The sequence below is a fragment of the Pristiophorus japonicus genome, chromosome 7 (assembly GCF_044704955.1).
Source record: "Pristiophorus japonicus isolate sPriJap1 chromosome 7, sPriJap1.hap1, whole genome shotgun sequence".
In the NCBI taxonomy this organism is placed as follows: domain Eukaryota; kingdom Metazoa; phylum Chordata; class Chondrichthyes; family Pristiophoridae; genus Pristiophorus; species Pristiophorus japonicus.
In genome coordinates this window covers 161,049,858-161,064,934 of record NC_091983.1, presented here as the reverse complement: position 1 = coordinate 161,064,934, position 15,077 = coordinate 161,049,858, and the positions used below count along the sequence as shown (strand labels likewise).

The 15,077-nt window shown below is 39.9% G+C and overlaps 1 protein-coding gene across 2 annotated transcripts in view; it reads right to left on the bottom strand.

The window, feature by feature from the left end:
• LOC139267330 (ensconsin-like) overlaps positions 1–15,077 on the bottom strand; it is a 173,106-nt gene that overhangs the window by 34,921 nt on the left and 123,108 nt on the right. For both annotated transcript variants that reach the window (XM_070885469.1, XM_070885470.1), the window contains 4 exons: positions 13,365–13,510; positions 9,713–9,846; positions 9,186–9,454; positions 3,894–4,053 (listed from right to left, as the gene is read on the bottom strand). In XM_070885469.1, coding sequence (XP_070741570.1) covers positions 3,894–4,053; positions 9,186–9,454; positions 9,713–9,846; positions 13,365–13,510 — 709 coding nt within the window. The remainder of the gene's footprint in view (positions 1–3,893; positions 4,054–9,185; positions 9,455–9,712; positions 9,847–13,364; positions 13,511–15,077) is intronic.

Sequence of the window (15,077 nt, the reverse complement as noted above, 5' to 3'; positions counted from 1 at the left end):
TTGAGAAGACTATTATTTTCAAAGAAGGATGCTTTAATTCTAACAAAGGTTCTTACCCAAACTTGAGTAGCCGACATTTAGTTTTCAAATGTTGACTGACTTGGTGTGCGTTTAATTTAAAAAAAAAAAAGAACTATGAATGCTGGAAATAAAAAACAAAATGCTGGACATGCACAGAGCATACAAAAACACACACACAGTGGAAAAAGACCATCTGATTTATCAAGCTCACCTCATCCACTGACTCATCCCCTCAACAATTCAATCTCCTGAGAGATGGTAAAACTCCAAGATCAATTTAGAAAAAGCTCTGAAAAGTTCCTCTCCAACTCCCTAAAGGTGATCAAGCAAAGTTCCAGGAGACTACTATCCCATAAATCTTCTAATCCTAGCTAATCCACAATTTAACTTATTTAACCTCTTGGGAAACCTGTCAAATTCCTTTTTGAATAGCCATAGGGAATCCATGTTCATTGCATGCTTCGGCGATGACTGTATTGAAACAAAATACTTCCCAATTATTTAACCTTGCTCTTGCAGGAGGATTTGACATGCATAATAAAATAACCAATACACTTGGAGAATCTAATCCCAGCATCTTTTTATAAAACTCAATCATATTCCTTCCAAGACTGCATTTCGCTGAAGAAAATAGCTCCAACTGTTGGAGCCAATCCTGCAGTATTAAAGCATTATTTCCCCTTTCAAAATGAATCAAAGCCAAGTATCACCAAAGTGGACATGGATAGGAACTACTCCCATAGAAACATACAAATTGACAGTGTGGAAGGAGGCCATTTTGTCCCATCGTGTCCGCGCCAGCCGACAAAGAGCCACACGACCCTCGGTCAGCAGCCCTGAAGGTTAGATATAAACCTGTGAACAATGGCGGAAAGGTAACGAGCATCCAGCCCACACCACACAACTGCGATACTCCTTACACTACAACATTCTACATTCCACCCCAACCGGAGCCATGTGATGTCCTGGGAGAGGCAAAAACCAGATTATAAACCCAGGCCAATTGGAGAAATAAAATCTGGGAAAATTTCTCTGAAACCCATCCAGGCGATCAAAACTAGTCCAGGAGATCACCCTGGTCGTATTCGATTCCCTGCAGTACTTATCATCGTATCTGCATCAGCCAACAAAAGGTTGTCCAGTCTAATCCCAATTACCATCTCCAGGTCCGTATGATATAATTGGCATCACGGAGACATGGCTCCAGGGTGACCAAGGCTGGGAACCTCAACATCCAGACGTATTCAACATTCAGGAAGGATAGACAAAGTAAAAGGAGGTGGGGTAGCGTTGCTGGTTAAAGAGGAAATTAATGCAATAGTAAGGAAGGACATTAGCTTAGGTGATATGGAATCTGTATGGGTGGAGCTGCAGAATACCAAAGGGCAGAAAACGCTAGGGGGAGTTGTGTACAGACCACCAAACAGTAGTAGGGAGGTTGGGGACAGCATCAAAGAAGAAATTAGGGACACATGCAATAAAGGTACAGCAGTTATCATGGGCGACTTTAATCTACATATAGATTGGGCTAACCAGAATGGTAGCAATACGGTGGAGGAGGATTTTGTGGAGTGTATTAGGGATGGTTTTCTAGACCAATATGTCGAGGAACCAACTAGAGGGCTGGCCATCCTAGACTGGGTGATGTGTAATGAGAAAGGACTAATTAGCAATCTTGTTGTGCGAGGCCCCTTAGGAAAGAGTGACCAGAATATGGTAGAATTCTTTATTAAGATGGAGAGTGACATAGTTAATTCAGAGACTAGAGTCTTGAACTTGAGAAAAGGTAACTTCGATGGTATGAGACATGAATTGGCTAGAATAGACTGGCGAATGATACTTAAAGGGTTGACGGTGGATAGGCAATGGCAAACATTTAAATATCACATGGATGAACTTCAACAATTGCACATCCCCATCTGGAAAAAAAACAAAACAGGGAAGATGGCTCAACCGTGGCTAACAAGGGAAATTAGGGATAGTGTTAAATCCAAGGAAGAGGCATATAAATTGGCCAGAAAGAGCAGCAAACTTGAGGACTGGGAGAAATTTGGAATTCAGTAGAGGAGGACAAAGGGTTTAATTAAGAGGGGGAAAATAGAGTATGAGGGGAAGCTTGCTGGGAACATAAAAACTGACTGCAAAAGCTTCGATAGATATGTGAAGAAAAAAAGATGAAGACAAACGTAGGTCCCTTGCAGTCAGAATCAGGTGAATTTATAATGGGGGAACAAAGAAATGGCAGACCAATTGAACAAATACTTTGGTTCTGTCTTCAAGAAGAAAAACATAAATAACTTTCCGGAAATACTAGGGGACCGAGAGTCAAGTGAGAAGGAGGAACTGAAGGAAATCCTTATTAGGCGGGAAATTGTGTTAGGGAAATTGATGGGTTTGAAGGCCGATAAATCCCCGGAACCTGATAGTCTGCATCCCAAAGTACTAAAGGAAGTGGCCCTAGAAATAGTGGATACATTGGTGATCATTTTCCAACAGTCTATCGACTCTGGATCAGTTCCTATGGACTGGAGGGTAGCTAATGTAACACCACTTTTTTTTAAAAAAGAGAGAGAGAGAGAGAGAGAGAGAGAGAGAGAAAACAGGTAATTATAGACTGGTTAGCCTGACATCAGTAGTGGGGAAAATGTTGGAATCAATTATTAAAGATGAACTAGCAGCGCATTTGGAAAGCAGTGACAGGATCGGTCCAAGTCAGCATGGATTTATGAAGGGGAAATCATGCTTGACAAATCTTCTGGAGTTTTTTTTTTTGAGGATGCAACTAGTAGAGTGGACAAGGGAGAACCAGTGGATGTCGTGTATTTGGACTTTCAAAAGGCTTTTGACAAGGTCCCACACAATATATTGGTGTTCAAAAATAAAGCACATGGTATTGGGGGTAATGTACTGACGTGGATAGAGAACTGGTTGGCAGACAGGAAGCAAGAGAGTCGGGATAAATGGGTCCTTTTCAGAATGGCAGGCAATGACTAGTGGGGTGCCGCAAGGATCAGTGCTGGGACCCCAGCTATTTACAATATACATTAATGATTTAGATGAAGGAATTGAGTGTAATATCTCCAAGTTTGCAGATGACACTAAGCTGGCTGAAAAAAAACTTACCTAAAAAAAATCGTAACTGAGTTGCACTGGTGCAAATTGATTGGGGAAACTGTGGATTTTTAAACTTAGGCCATAAAAAGCAGCCTGCTCAAAAAACACACGCAAATCACTGGGGAAAATTGAGTCCATCGTCTCATCAGTAGGAGATAACCAACTAGTATGCACCATAAAAAGGAACTTACATTTATATAGTGCCTTTAACACGAGTGTTACCAAACAAAATTTGACACCGAGCCACGCAAGGAGATATTAGCACAGTTGACCAAAAGCTTGGTCAAAGAGGTAGGATTCAAGGAGCGCCTTAAAGGGGAGAGAGAGGTGTAGAGAGGCAGAGAGGTTTAGAGAGGAATTCAAGAGCTTAGGGCACAGGCAGCTGAAGGGACAGCTACCAATGGTGGATCAATTCAACTCAGGAATGCGCAAGAAGTCAGAATTGGAGTGCAGAGATCTTGAAGGCTTATAGGGCTGCAGGAGACTACAGAGATAGGGAGGGGTTATGCCATGGAGGGATTTGAAAACAAGGATGAGAATTTAAAAATAGTGATGTGCCGGACTGGGAGCCAATGTAGGTCAATGGGTGAATGGGACTTAATGTGAGTTAGACAAGCATTAAGCCTCCAAGTGCAATATTCCCGGCTGAATTTCTCCCTAACAGACCCATACATTTGATAAAATTTGGCTGAGGATTGTTCGGAGAGTGAATTATTGACATTTCAAGATAGCATCACCTCTGATCTACATCAAAATACCTTTCTCTCTCCTCTTTTTCTCTTTTTTCTTCTTCCTCCCGATCCCTCTGTTCCCGTGCTATTCGTCGGTTCTCAGCCAGAAGTTTAATAGCTTCTGCTGCGTCAGTAGTACCTGCTGTGATCTTACCAGGAGTAGTAGAAAGTATGACTGGAATAGTATCTATGCAAATAGAAAAACAAATATTGCAATTTAGATGTACTGTTTAAATGCAAATAGTTTTCAAAAATAATCATTCCCGGCATGTGCCTCATGATTTCCCATTGATTAAAAAGACAAAATGATGCAGAGGGAAGGTTAGGATGAATTCCAGATACATGCTCCTGACACGTACACCTCTGCACCAAATGTGCTGAACAGAACAATTTATCCCATGATGCTTGGAAAATGGTCCTTAGTGAGTGCCCAATCACTCGGTGCTCTGGAAGGAGTACTGTAATTTACCAGATCATCCTGAGCAAGCCAGGGCTCAAAGTTCTCTGAATGAGACTGACAATTTAGTGGCAAGCTATGGGTAGTTTTTAAATCTATGAAATCTTTCCCATAAATCTGGCCAAAACTTTCACAGAATTGCTTCAATTAGGCTGGCAAAGGGAAAGCTGCAATTTCATCAATCTACTTTGGATTAAAACCAGAGTCTCAGATTAAAGGCCAGCATTCTAACCAAGTACACCACTCAAAATGACTGCAGATTTGTTCCCCTCCAAAATCAAAATCAATAGGAGACTAAATACAGGTTTGATAAATGCAACTCATAGGAGGACTTGATTTGGAAATCAAATGGTTGTTCAGAGACTTTATATGAGGCACTGAATTCTCAAGATTAAATCAAGGTGCAGGCTCTTTTTGCTTAAAATGCTAATGAAAATCTGCAAGGTATCACTTTCTCAGCAACCACTGTGCAAGTTAGCCCACAGTACATTTAAATGATCCCATTTCAGCAGTCTACACCTTATTTTTTGTATTGCTGTATTTTAATCTTGTGAAATATTTTGACAACCTGCATTATTGTTCATCAGTCTGATGTGGGAAAACTAAGTGGCAAGATATCAAGACTATATTTTACAAACAAATTAAACACTTAAAACAATTACATCACAAGGGCAACATATGATCTGATGCACTGAATTTTGTAAGCAGCTGCTTGTGTATTGCAATAACAGTCCACCATTTCAAACATTTAACAGAAGAATCTGAGAGGCTGGACCCTTAATCATCCGAGCTATATTTTACATTTGTACTTTCGCTTTTGCTCATATAAATCTAATTGTAAATGAACTCAACAGTTTCAGGCTGTATAAAATGGAACGTAATGCCTTTGTAGATACAAAGGCTCAGTACGCAGTATCACAGTAAAAGGATTATAGGTTGACCCTGGCCTAAGTTAACTTGGAATGGCAGAGCAAGCAAAAATGTGTCAGATCACCAGGAAATTGGTCCTGTTAGAAAAATTATAGTCAGTGTGCTTACACAAGGAATCCCCACTCTCCATTAAAGTGTTTTCTCTCAAAATTGGAGCTAACAATCTGTCGCCCTTCCAACCATGGTGGAAATGTGCCAATTAAGCTGGCGATTAGTATAGTACCTGTATATGTAAGGTTTCAGCCTGGTACAGGGAGCCTCCTTGGGCAATTGTTGAGTGGGCAGATATTATGCCCATCCCAAACAAGTCGATTAGAAGATGGGATTAGGGCACAAACCCCCCCACCCCACCCACCCTGCAAAAAAAGTAAGCCTCAAGGATTTCTTATCCCCTTAATAAAAACAGACCCAGATTTTGGGTATGGCAGGGGAAGAGGGGGGTTGTGATCTTTGAGCAGGAGGCAGGGGAGAAGAGAGGAGAGATGGAAATCTGCAAGTCATGTGAATGAAGGGACCTTCGAGCCCACCAGCTTAGAGGTCCCAGGCAGGTGGATTTCCAACCCCATAATTTGTAAATAAACATAAAAAAATGTTTTTAGCACTTTTGGTTGAGACAAAAATTCCAAAATAATTACACAAAAAGATGCTTGCAAAGCATTTTGAAAATATCCGACTAAATATTTACTTGACTTACTTCTAGAATATAAGTAATCAAATATTTTAGAATGTCAATAGGCACTCTTAAAATCAAGTTACAATGAGTTACACAAGAGTCTACAGAACAGAAACAGACTATTCAGCCCAATTGGTTTATGCCGGCCTTTATGCTCCACATGAGCTTTCTCCCACCCCTCTTAATCTAACCCCTATCAACATATCTTCTATCCCTTTCTCCCTCATGTACTTAACTAGCTTCCCCTTAAATGCATTATGCTATTTGCCTCAGCTACTCCTTATGGTAGCACGTTCCACATTCTCACCATTCTCTGTGTAAAGAGTTTCTCCTGAATTCCCTATTGGATATATTAGTGACTATCTTATATTGATGGCCCCTAGTTTTTGATTTCCCTACAAGTGGAAACATCTGTCCACACTATCAAACCTCTTCATAATTTTAAAGACCTCAATCAGGTCACTTCTCAGCCTTTTTTCTAGAGAAAAGAGCCCCAGCCTCTTCAGCCTTTCCTGTTAGTTAAAGCCTCTCAGTTCTGGTATCAACCGTGTACATCTTTTTTGCACCTTCTCTTATCGTTTAGAATAATACAGGTGCCGCGTCGAGAATCCGCAGTTCTGGAATCCGGACCGATCGGTGGCAGGGTCATCCAGAATCTATAAAATGTTGCGGAATCTGGACCAGACGACCCTGTCGACCTTGGCGGGCCCCACCCGACCGAACACCTCCTTGGTGGGGCCGGACGACCTGAACAGTTCCGAAATCTGGAGACATGAACCTGGGCTCGGGTGATCTGGATTTGTGATGTCAGAATGCAAATCGAAAGTCCAGAAAAGCCTGGAATCCGGAACGGCCTCAATCCAGAGGGTTCCGTATTTTAGGCGCTGCACTTGTATGGAGACCAGAACTGTGCACAGTACTCCAAGATAGTTCTAACCAAGTTCCATACAAATTTAACCAGACTTCCCTGCTTTCCAATTCTGTCTCTCTGGAAATGAACATAAGAAATAGGAGCAGGAGCAGGTCATTTGACCCCTTGAGCCTGCTCTGCCATTCAATACGATCATGGCTGATCTGATCCTGGCCTCAACTCCACTTCCCCGCCCGTTCCCCATAACCCTTGACTCAATTATCGTTCAAAAAGTTGTATTTCCGCCTTAAATATATCCAATGACGTAGCATCCACAGCTCTCTGGGGTAGAGAAAAAATTCCTCCTGATTTCCGCTTTAAATGGGCGACCCCTTATTCTGAAACTATGTCCCCTAGTTTTAGATTCCCTTCGAGGGGAAACATCCTCTCTGCATCTACCCTGTCAAGCCCCCTCAGTAAGATCACCTCTCAGTCTTCTAAACTCCAATGAGTATAGGCCCAACCTGCTCAGCCTTTCTTCATACAACCCCTTCATCTCAGGAATCAACCTCTCTGAACTGCCCCCAATGCAAGTATAGCCTTCCTTAAATAAGGAGACTAAAACTGAACAGTAGTCCAGGTGTGGTTTTACCAATGCACTGTACAGTTGTAGGACTTCTCTACTTTTATACTCGATACCTCTTGCAATAAAGGCCAACATTCCATTTGCCTTCCTAATTACTTGCTGTACCTTCATGCTAACCTTTTGTGTTTCATGTACAAGGACCCCCAGATCCCTATGTACAGCAGCATTTTGTAATCTCTCCCTATTTAAATAATAATTTTTTTTTAAATTTTTCCTACCAAAGTGGATAACCTCACATTTTCTCACATTATACTCCATCTGCCAAATTTTTGCCCACTTACTTAGCCTATCTATATCCCTTTTTAGATTCTTCGCGTCCTCCTCACAACTTGCTTTCCCATCTACCTTTGTATCATCAGCAAATTAGGTTACATTACAATTTATATTAATGCCTTGGATGAAGGGACCAAGTGTAAATAGTTGAGGCCCCAACAATGATCCCTGTAGCACCCCACAAGTTATCTTGCCAACCGGAAAATGGCCCATTTATCTCGCCTCTCTGTTTTCTATTAGTTAGCCAATCCTCTATCCACGCTAATATATTACCTCCAACCCCGTGAGCTCTTATCTTGTGCAGTAACATTTTATGTGGCACCTTATCGAATGCTTTCTGGAAATCCAAATATACATCTACTGGTTCCCCTTTATCCACCCTGCTCATTACATCCTCAAAGAACTCGAGCAAATTTGTCAAATATGATTTCCCTTTCATAAAACTATGCTGATACTGCTTGACTGCATTATGATTTTCTAAATGTTCTGCTACTACTTCCTTAATTATGGACTCCGTTGCTTGTACTTGCTTTGTACTTCCAGGACAAAGCAGCCCACTTGATCGGCACCCCATTCACCACTTTAAACATTCACTCCCTCCACCATTGGTGCATCGCCTCTGCAGTCTGTACCAACTACAAGATGCACTGCAGCAACACGCCAAGACTTCTTTGACAGCACCTCCCAAAACCACGACCTCTACCACCTGAAAGGACAAGGGCAGCAGGCACACGAGACCACCACCACCTCCAAGCTCTCCTCCAAGTCACATACCATCCCGACGTGCAAATATATCGCCGTTCCTTCATCATTGCTGGGTCAAAATCCTGGAACTCCCTACCTAACAGTAGTGTGGGAGTACCTTCACATCAGACAGCAGTGGTTCAAGGCAGCAGCTCACCATCACCTGCTCAAGGGCAATCAGGGATGGGTGATAAATGCTGGCCTTGCCAGTGATGCCCACATCCCAGGAATTAATAAGAAAATAAAAGTAATAGTCTGAACATAATTGAAATTACTAGGTGTCGTCACTGCATCTTCACTTGCTCTTTTTTGTGTGGTATGGTGAGTCACTAAGGGTGTGTGAGATTTTGACCAATGTGGTCTTAGTGTTGTGGGCAGAATGGAAACAGAGTACGGTAGAGGGTGTGGCGTCTGAATGGCATGTTTTGTAGAGGAAGGGAACATTGGAGACGAGCCAGCAGTTGGAGGTCACAATAATTCAGTGCATTTTTTTTACAAAAAAAGGGAAATGATAGCTTTGAGGGAGAGGAGAGCAAGAAATTGTAATGTTTGTAGAAAGGAAGCCTTTAATGTCAATGGTGTTTGTACATTAGTTATCTCACTATCATGCACCACCTGAACTGATCAGTCAGTATTTATATTTATATTTATATACCTCAATGCATCTTATGACATCACAGTGCACATACCTATTCTTACTTAAAAGATTTAACATTATGGATAGATTCCTTCTCAGTAACCCATACCTTTATACTCTGGTTTTGTAGCAGGCTCTTCAACAGACACTGGCTGTTTAACTGCTAATGTAGAAGGTGATACAGATAGCTGTTTATTTGTATTCTCTTCAGTTTTCAGGCTCTCTTTCTCTTGGTCCTTTTTCTCACACTCAGAAGTTTTGACTGGACGAACATTTCCAGGAGAAGTTGGCCACTGGATTGGTGAATTCTTTACTGAGCCAGGTGGTGAAGTAAGCAGTTTCGCATTCACTACTGAAGTTGACGTTTTCACTGATGATCTATTATAAACCAAAATTAACAATTGTAACAAAACGAAGAAAGTCAGTTAATTCAAAACCCATGAGAAAAAGTCAACCATAATTAAAATTGATTTATCGGGCTTCCTTTATATATTCCCCATTTATATTTTATTCTAAACGACATAATTTAAATTTTAATTATTTACTTTTATTTGCTAACATTTGCACTCATGCAAATTTTGGCATTTTGCAATAAAGTTGATAGAATAAGCATGATATACATGCTGTGTCGCTTACCGGACTGTGGATGGCATTGGTGATTTATTTTTCACATTCAGAGAATATGGCCTCTTTAATGTTGCATTTGCAGCAAAAGCTGCAACTGCATTCTTCTCCCTTTCATTTTCTTTCTCTTTTTCCTTTTTGCCAATCTAGGATAAGTTAAAAACATTAAAAAAAACAAATTTATTACCACCAGCATGATAATGTTAAAAAGAAAAAGGATATTGGCATTAGAACAAATATAATAGACCTCTAAATCCAGACGCTTTCTGTACTGATACAGTATTTCAGCTAATGATTACCATCAAATCCTCACTACATTCATCCTTTAAAGATTATTGGATCATAGCTGTACAACTGCCTTCTGCAAAAATCATACACTTGCGACAATTCTAGTCAGTGAGTCACCTTGAGTGCATTATGCTTTATTGAAGAACCATCAGATTTTGAAATTCAAAAACCCCAGAGTTTAGGCACTGCACAAATTATAGGCAGAAAAAGACTTTTAAGGGATGCACCAGAGAGGGCATCTGGGTGGCAGAATGAATTAGCACACACACTTTCAAATCCAGCCCCAACTGATTTAGGAAAAAATATTTCATAGTAGCAGATGCCTATTAGCCAAACATTTTTGGCAGATCATGCCTAGCTACAGTCCAAGGCAGGCCTCCTCTTATATCCCTCAATCCCTTTTCTCTCCAGAAATACATTTGATTGCATCTTTAACCCATTTGTAAGTTGTTTGTACACAGTGCAAAACAGATCAATATCCTTTGCCTCCAGAGCATAGTTTCTCAGTTTGGGGGGTGCAGTGGAGAAAAGCAGGCCAAACTTAACTGCTAGGATGGTTTAAAGACTGCACTTCGGGAGCTAAATTGTTTAATGTACTGGCTTCCCCTGTAGCTCATTACCCTATCAGTGATAAAGTACACGCGTTTTCCTTTCATACTGCTAACTTAATTTTTAAACTTGTGCCTCACTGATAGCTAAATACTACACAATTATGAACTATTTCCTTGAATCAATCTAGTTATAGAATCATAGAATCTTACAACACAGATTTGGCTCATCGTGCCTGTGCCTTCTCTTTGAAAGAGCAGCTGTGCTTAGTCCCACACCCCAACTTTTTGTCCGTAACCCTCAAGTCCCTCATCCAAAGTACCTGTCTGACTCCCTTTTAAAATTACTTATGGAATCAGCTTCCACCACCTTTTCAGGCAAAGCATTCCAGATCCCAATAACGGAGTGAAAACATTTCTCCTAGAGTCCCCTCTAGATCTTTTTCCAATGAATTTAAATTTATGACCTCTGTTTATTGACCTACTCACCAGAGGGAATGGTTTTTTTCTATCTACACTATCAAAACCTCTCACCATCTTGGAAACCTCAACCCTCTCTGTTCCAAGGAGAACAGTCCTAACTTTTCCAACCTCTCCTCATAACTGAAGTTCCTCATCACTGGTAAACTTCCTCTGTATCCTTTCTTACGCCTTTTCATCTTTCCTGAACTGTGGCGCCCAGAATTGTCTACACTACTCCAGCTGAGGCCGAACCAGTGATTTCTAAAGTTCTAGCATGATCTCTTGGCTTTTATATTCTGTGCCTCTATTTATGAACCCAAGTAACCTAAATGCTTTTTTAAACCACCCATCAACTTGCCCTGCCACCTTTAAGGATTTGTGTACATGGACACCAAAGTTTCTCTGCTCAGCTACACTTTTCAAAATCGTGTCATTTATCATATACTGTCTTTCCATTTCTCCGCATTAAACTCCATCTGCTATGCTTCTGCCCATTTAACCATCCTGTCTGCCATCTTTAAGTCGACAATTATCCTCATCACTATCTGCTATGTTGCCAAGTTTCATTTCAAATCTGCAAACTTCATAATGCTGTTTCCTACATCCAAGTCTTCGTCGTTTATAAAAATTGCAGAATAATGGATCCAAAACTGACCCCTGGAGACCACCACTCAGTCTGAAAAACATCCATCCACCACCATCCTCTGCTTCCCCGTCACTGAGACAACTTCGTATCCATACTGCCACTATCTCCTTAATTCCATGGGTTTCTATCTTTGTAACAAGCCTCCTGCATAGCGCTGTCGAGTGCTTTCCGAAAGTTCACACATACGACATCTACTGAACTATTTTTATTAACCTTCTCAGTTACCTTCTCTGTTGGTCAAATTTCTTCATAGTAATTGCAAAAAATTCAGTCAGTTAATCTCAAAGTCTCTTCTTTTTTACCTCCACCTTTTGAGGACAACCACTGATGAGCAATGAATGTGGTCTAGCCCACATCCCAAGAACAACTTTTAAAAGTGTTAATCTTGTGATCTTTCGCAAACACAAAAATCTGCGATGATTAGATGTTTAGTAACTAAGATTGTATTGGGGAGTCATCGTAACAAATCAACCCCTTGACCTGTAGTCTATTCCACTGCAAATGCAACCCAGTATCTTATTAGCAGTTTTTTAAAAATCCTTTTCACCCATTATAACCCATCCATGTAATGCTGTCTAGGTGAACATCTCACACAATCATTGGCTCTAATTAATTGGCATGAGTTGTGATCAGATACCATTTACTTGGCTGTAAGAAATGTGTACCTTTCATAAAACAAAGTCAAAACTAACCCACAACTAGCTGCCTGGACCAATGGTCAATAAGGACGGGAGTCATCCGTTTGAATAAGGATAAGAAAAGAAAGGAAAGGCGGCTCACATCTCCATAACGCAGCCCTTAGATCAACTAAAAACAAACCAGAGACCCAATTTTGCTAACTTGTGTCTGGAATATCCATGAGTAGCCTCAGTATTTCAAAGAACATTTGTGAGGATGGACCTCTTGCCAGCTAAATACTTTGATCTTTCAGTTAACTGCACAAGTCAAACCAAATTGTAAGGGCATGAAATGGAGTTTGTACTAGTGGATTTCCTGTGTCATTACATTGAACAAAAGTAAACTTTCCTCAGTACATTAGTTTCTGAAGCTCCATCTAGTGGCAGAAATGTGACACTGCAGGAGTTAGTCAGTCGTGATGCTGAAATAGTTTGCAGCATGCATAGCAAATTAAGCATAGTTTAGAATAGCAGTTAGCATGTAATAAAAATGTTATTTTGTTGAACCAAAATATTGTTGAAGATGTGCTGCAAAGCTCGAGATTATGTGGTACTATTTCAGAAATATTCCCTCGAATAAATGGAGAAGCACCTTGCAGGTGCAACTATACAGCAGTCCATGGTTCAGAACACTAGCTACTGAAAGTTTTATATATATATATTTTAAATGACAGTTCTTTAGTAATTTAAGTAAATAGGAAAAACATAGTATTTTTAGTTTATTTGGATGCTGGCTACACATCTGATCACCTTTCATAGCCTGTTTAAAATCCAATTATAATATAAATACTGAATGTAAATTTCAAAACAAACACAATTTTTTTGAAATCATCCAACTCATTGCAACATTTTAAATTGCGCTTTCAGGATTTAATCTATTTTTTTCCTACAGAAGTGTCAGAATTAAACAAATTAAACAAGCTTGCACAAATGTCATAAAAAATATGAAAATTGTTTCACAATAGTTACTTATGGAAACAATATTGTCGTTAACGACACTACTTTTTGTGCACTACACTTATTACTACAAAACCGCTGCTTACCTTTGGCTGATGAGCTGATCTCCTCTGGCCACTGACATCGTGTGTGGTAACTATGAACCTTGGCCAGTCAGACATCCTATTAAGATTCTTACAGGTTGGTGAGGTAATAGAGCTGGCAGATACTGAACGAGGACAAATTGGGATAACTGCAGTATTATGAGAAGTGGACGAAAGAAGTGGAACACGAATAAAAGAGGAGAAAAGACAGCAAGTGTTAACTTGAAAGGAATGCAAAAAGAAAGCTACCAAAACCATTTCTGCCTGTCTCAAAGGGACATGAGACTATAAATGCATTATGCAAAAAAACAAATTGAAAGGTGGTTTTAGTTTTTAAAATTGAAATATTAAGGACAAATTAAAGACCCTTACACCAAGCAAACTATAATTAAAACATCTCTTTTAAAGTATCCCAATCAAAAATAATTTTGCCAATGATCAAGAAATCTATGCAGTCAAAGACAAGCCGGGATTTTGCGGTCAGTGGCGAATGAACAGCATTAGCCATTCATTTCACTTGCCCTCAGAATTTTGCACTGGAACTTGCCATGATTAGAAATCAAACCAGCACGGCACCCTGTACATAGGATCTGAGACCTGTGAACAGGGCAAGAAAGGGTGCGTCTCCATAACCAATCAGATTGAAGATTCCTTACTGAGAGTGTCCAAACCATGAAATCCAAATTAGAGCAGTTAAGTTAATGCCAAATTATGTGCAGAAAGTGAATGAAAGAAAAGGAAATAAAGATGGGATTAGGCAAGGGAGTAAAACATTTTAATTTATTTTTAATCTCACAATAATTAAAATGTGAAAGAGTGAGACTTCAGATTTGTAAAAGTTAATTTTCAGTTCTAGGGAGGGTAGGGTGTTTGGCAGTTATTAAGACTTATCACGTCATTAAAAATTCACTTAAACTTGAATGGACAAGCCCTCTGGAATGTTTAGCGGGTATCATTCAAGTACAGCAACTTCACACCATTGCATATATTTAAATGCAGAGTCTCTCAGCGAGCTGCTGGTATAGCAAAGCTTCTGGGAGGAGCAGGGCAACTTGGACAGCAACTTCCTGATTTCCACATTTAACTGCACGTGTGGATGTGGGTAGTTCTTTCTGATTTACTCCTTAACAGCAGTGAGCGCCGATAGCCTCACTGTTAGTTCTACCGCAAAAACGGGGCCATTATAGTATAATGACTGAGTGTGTGTGTTTTTCCAATGTAGAAAATCTAAGTTATATGCTATGATTCAGCTGCAGTAGTGACTATGTCCAGAATAAAAATACAGGTATGGATGGGATCCATTTCCACATCTCTTAAAGAAATAATCTCTCCCAAACTATCAGTTTTCAACAAACAGCAATGGTTTTGTTATTACAGTGCAGCTATAAAACAAACATCGAGAAACGTACACACATTTCTCAATAGTGACTAAATAACAGATTACAAACAGCTGATTGGCTGAAACACATTTAAGTACTGTAATTGTTCAGATTATAGTTCTTTTTACATTACATCCATTCAGCTGTCAGAACACTGATAATGCACAAAGAAAGCAGACTGTAAACTAGTAGCACAGTGTATTAAGAGGAAAGAACGAGAACAGATTTTATTAGAAAAGATCAGAACAGGTCTCTCATTTCAAATAAAGAAAATAACAGTACTGCATGCAATTAATTAAAACAAGCTTCAAAACAGAAGTGCAACATTCCAGATGAA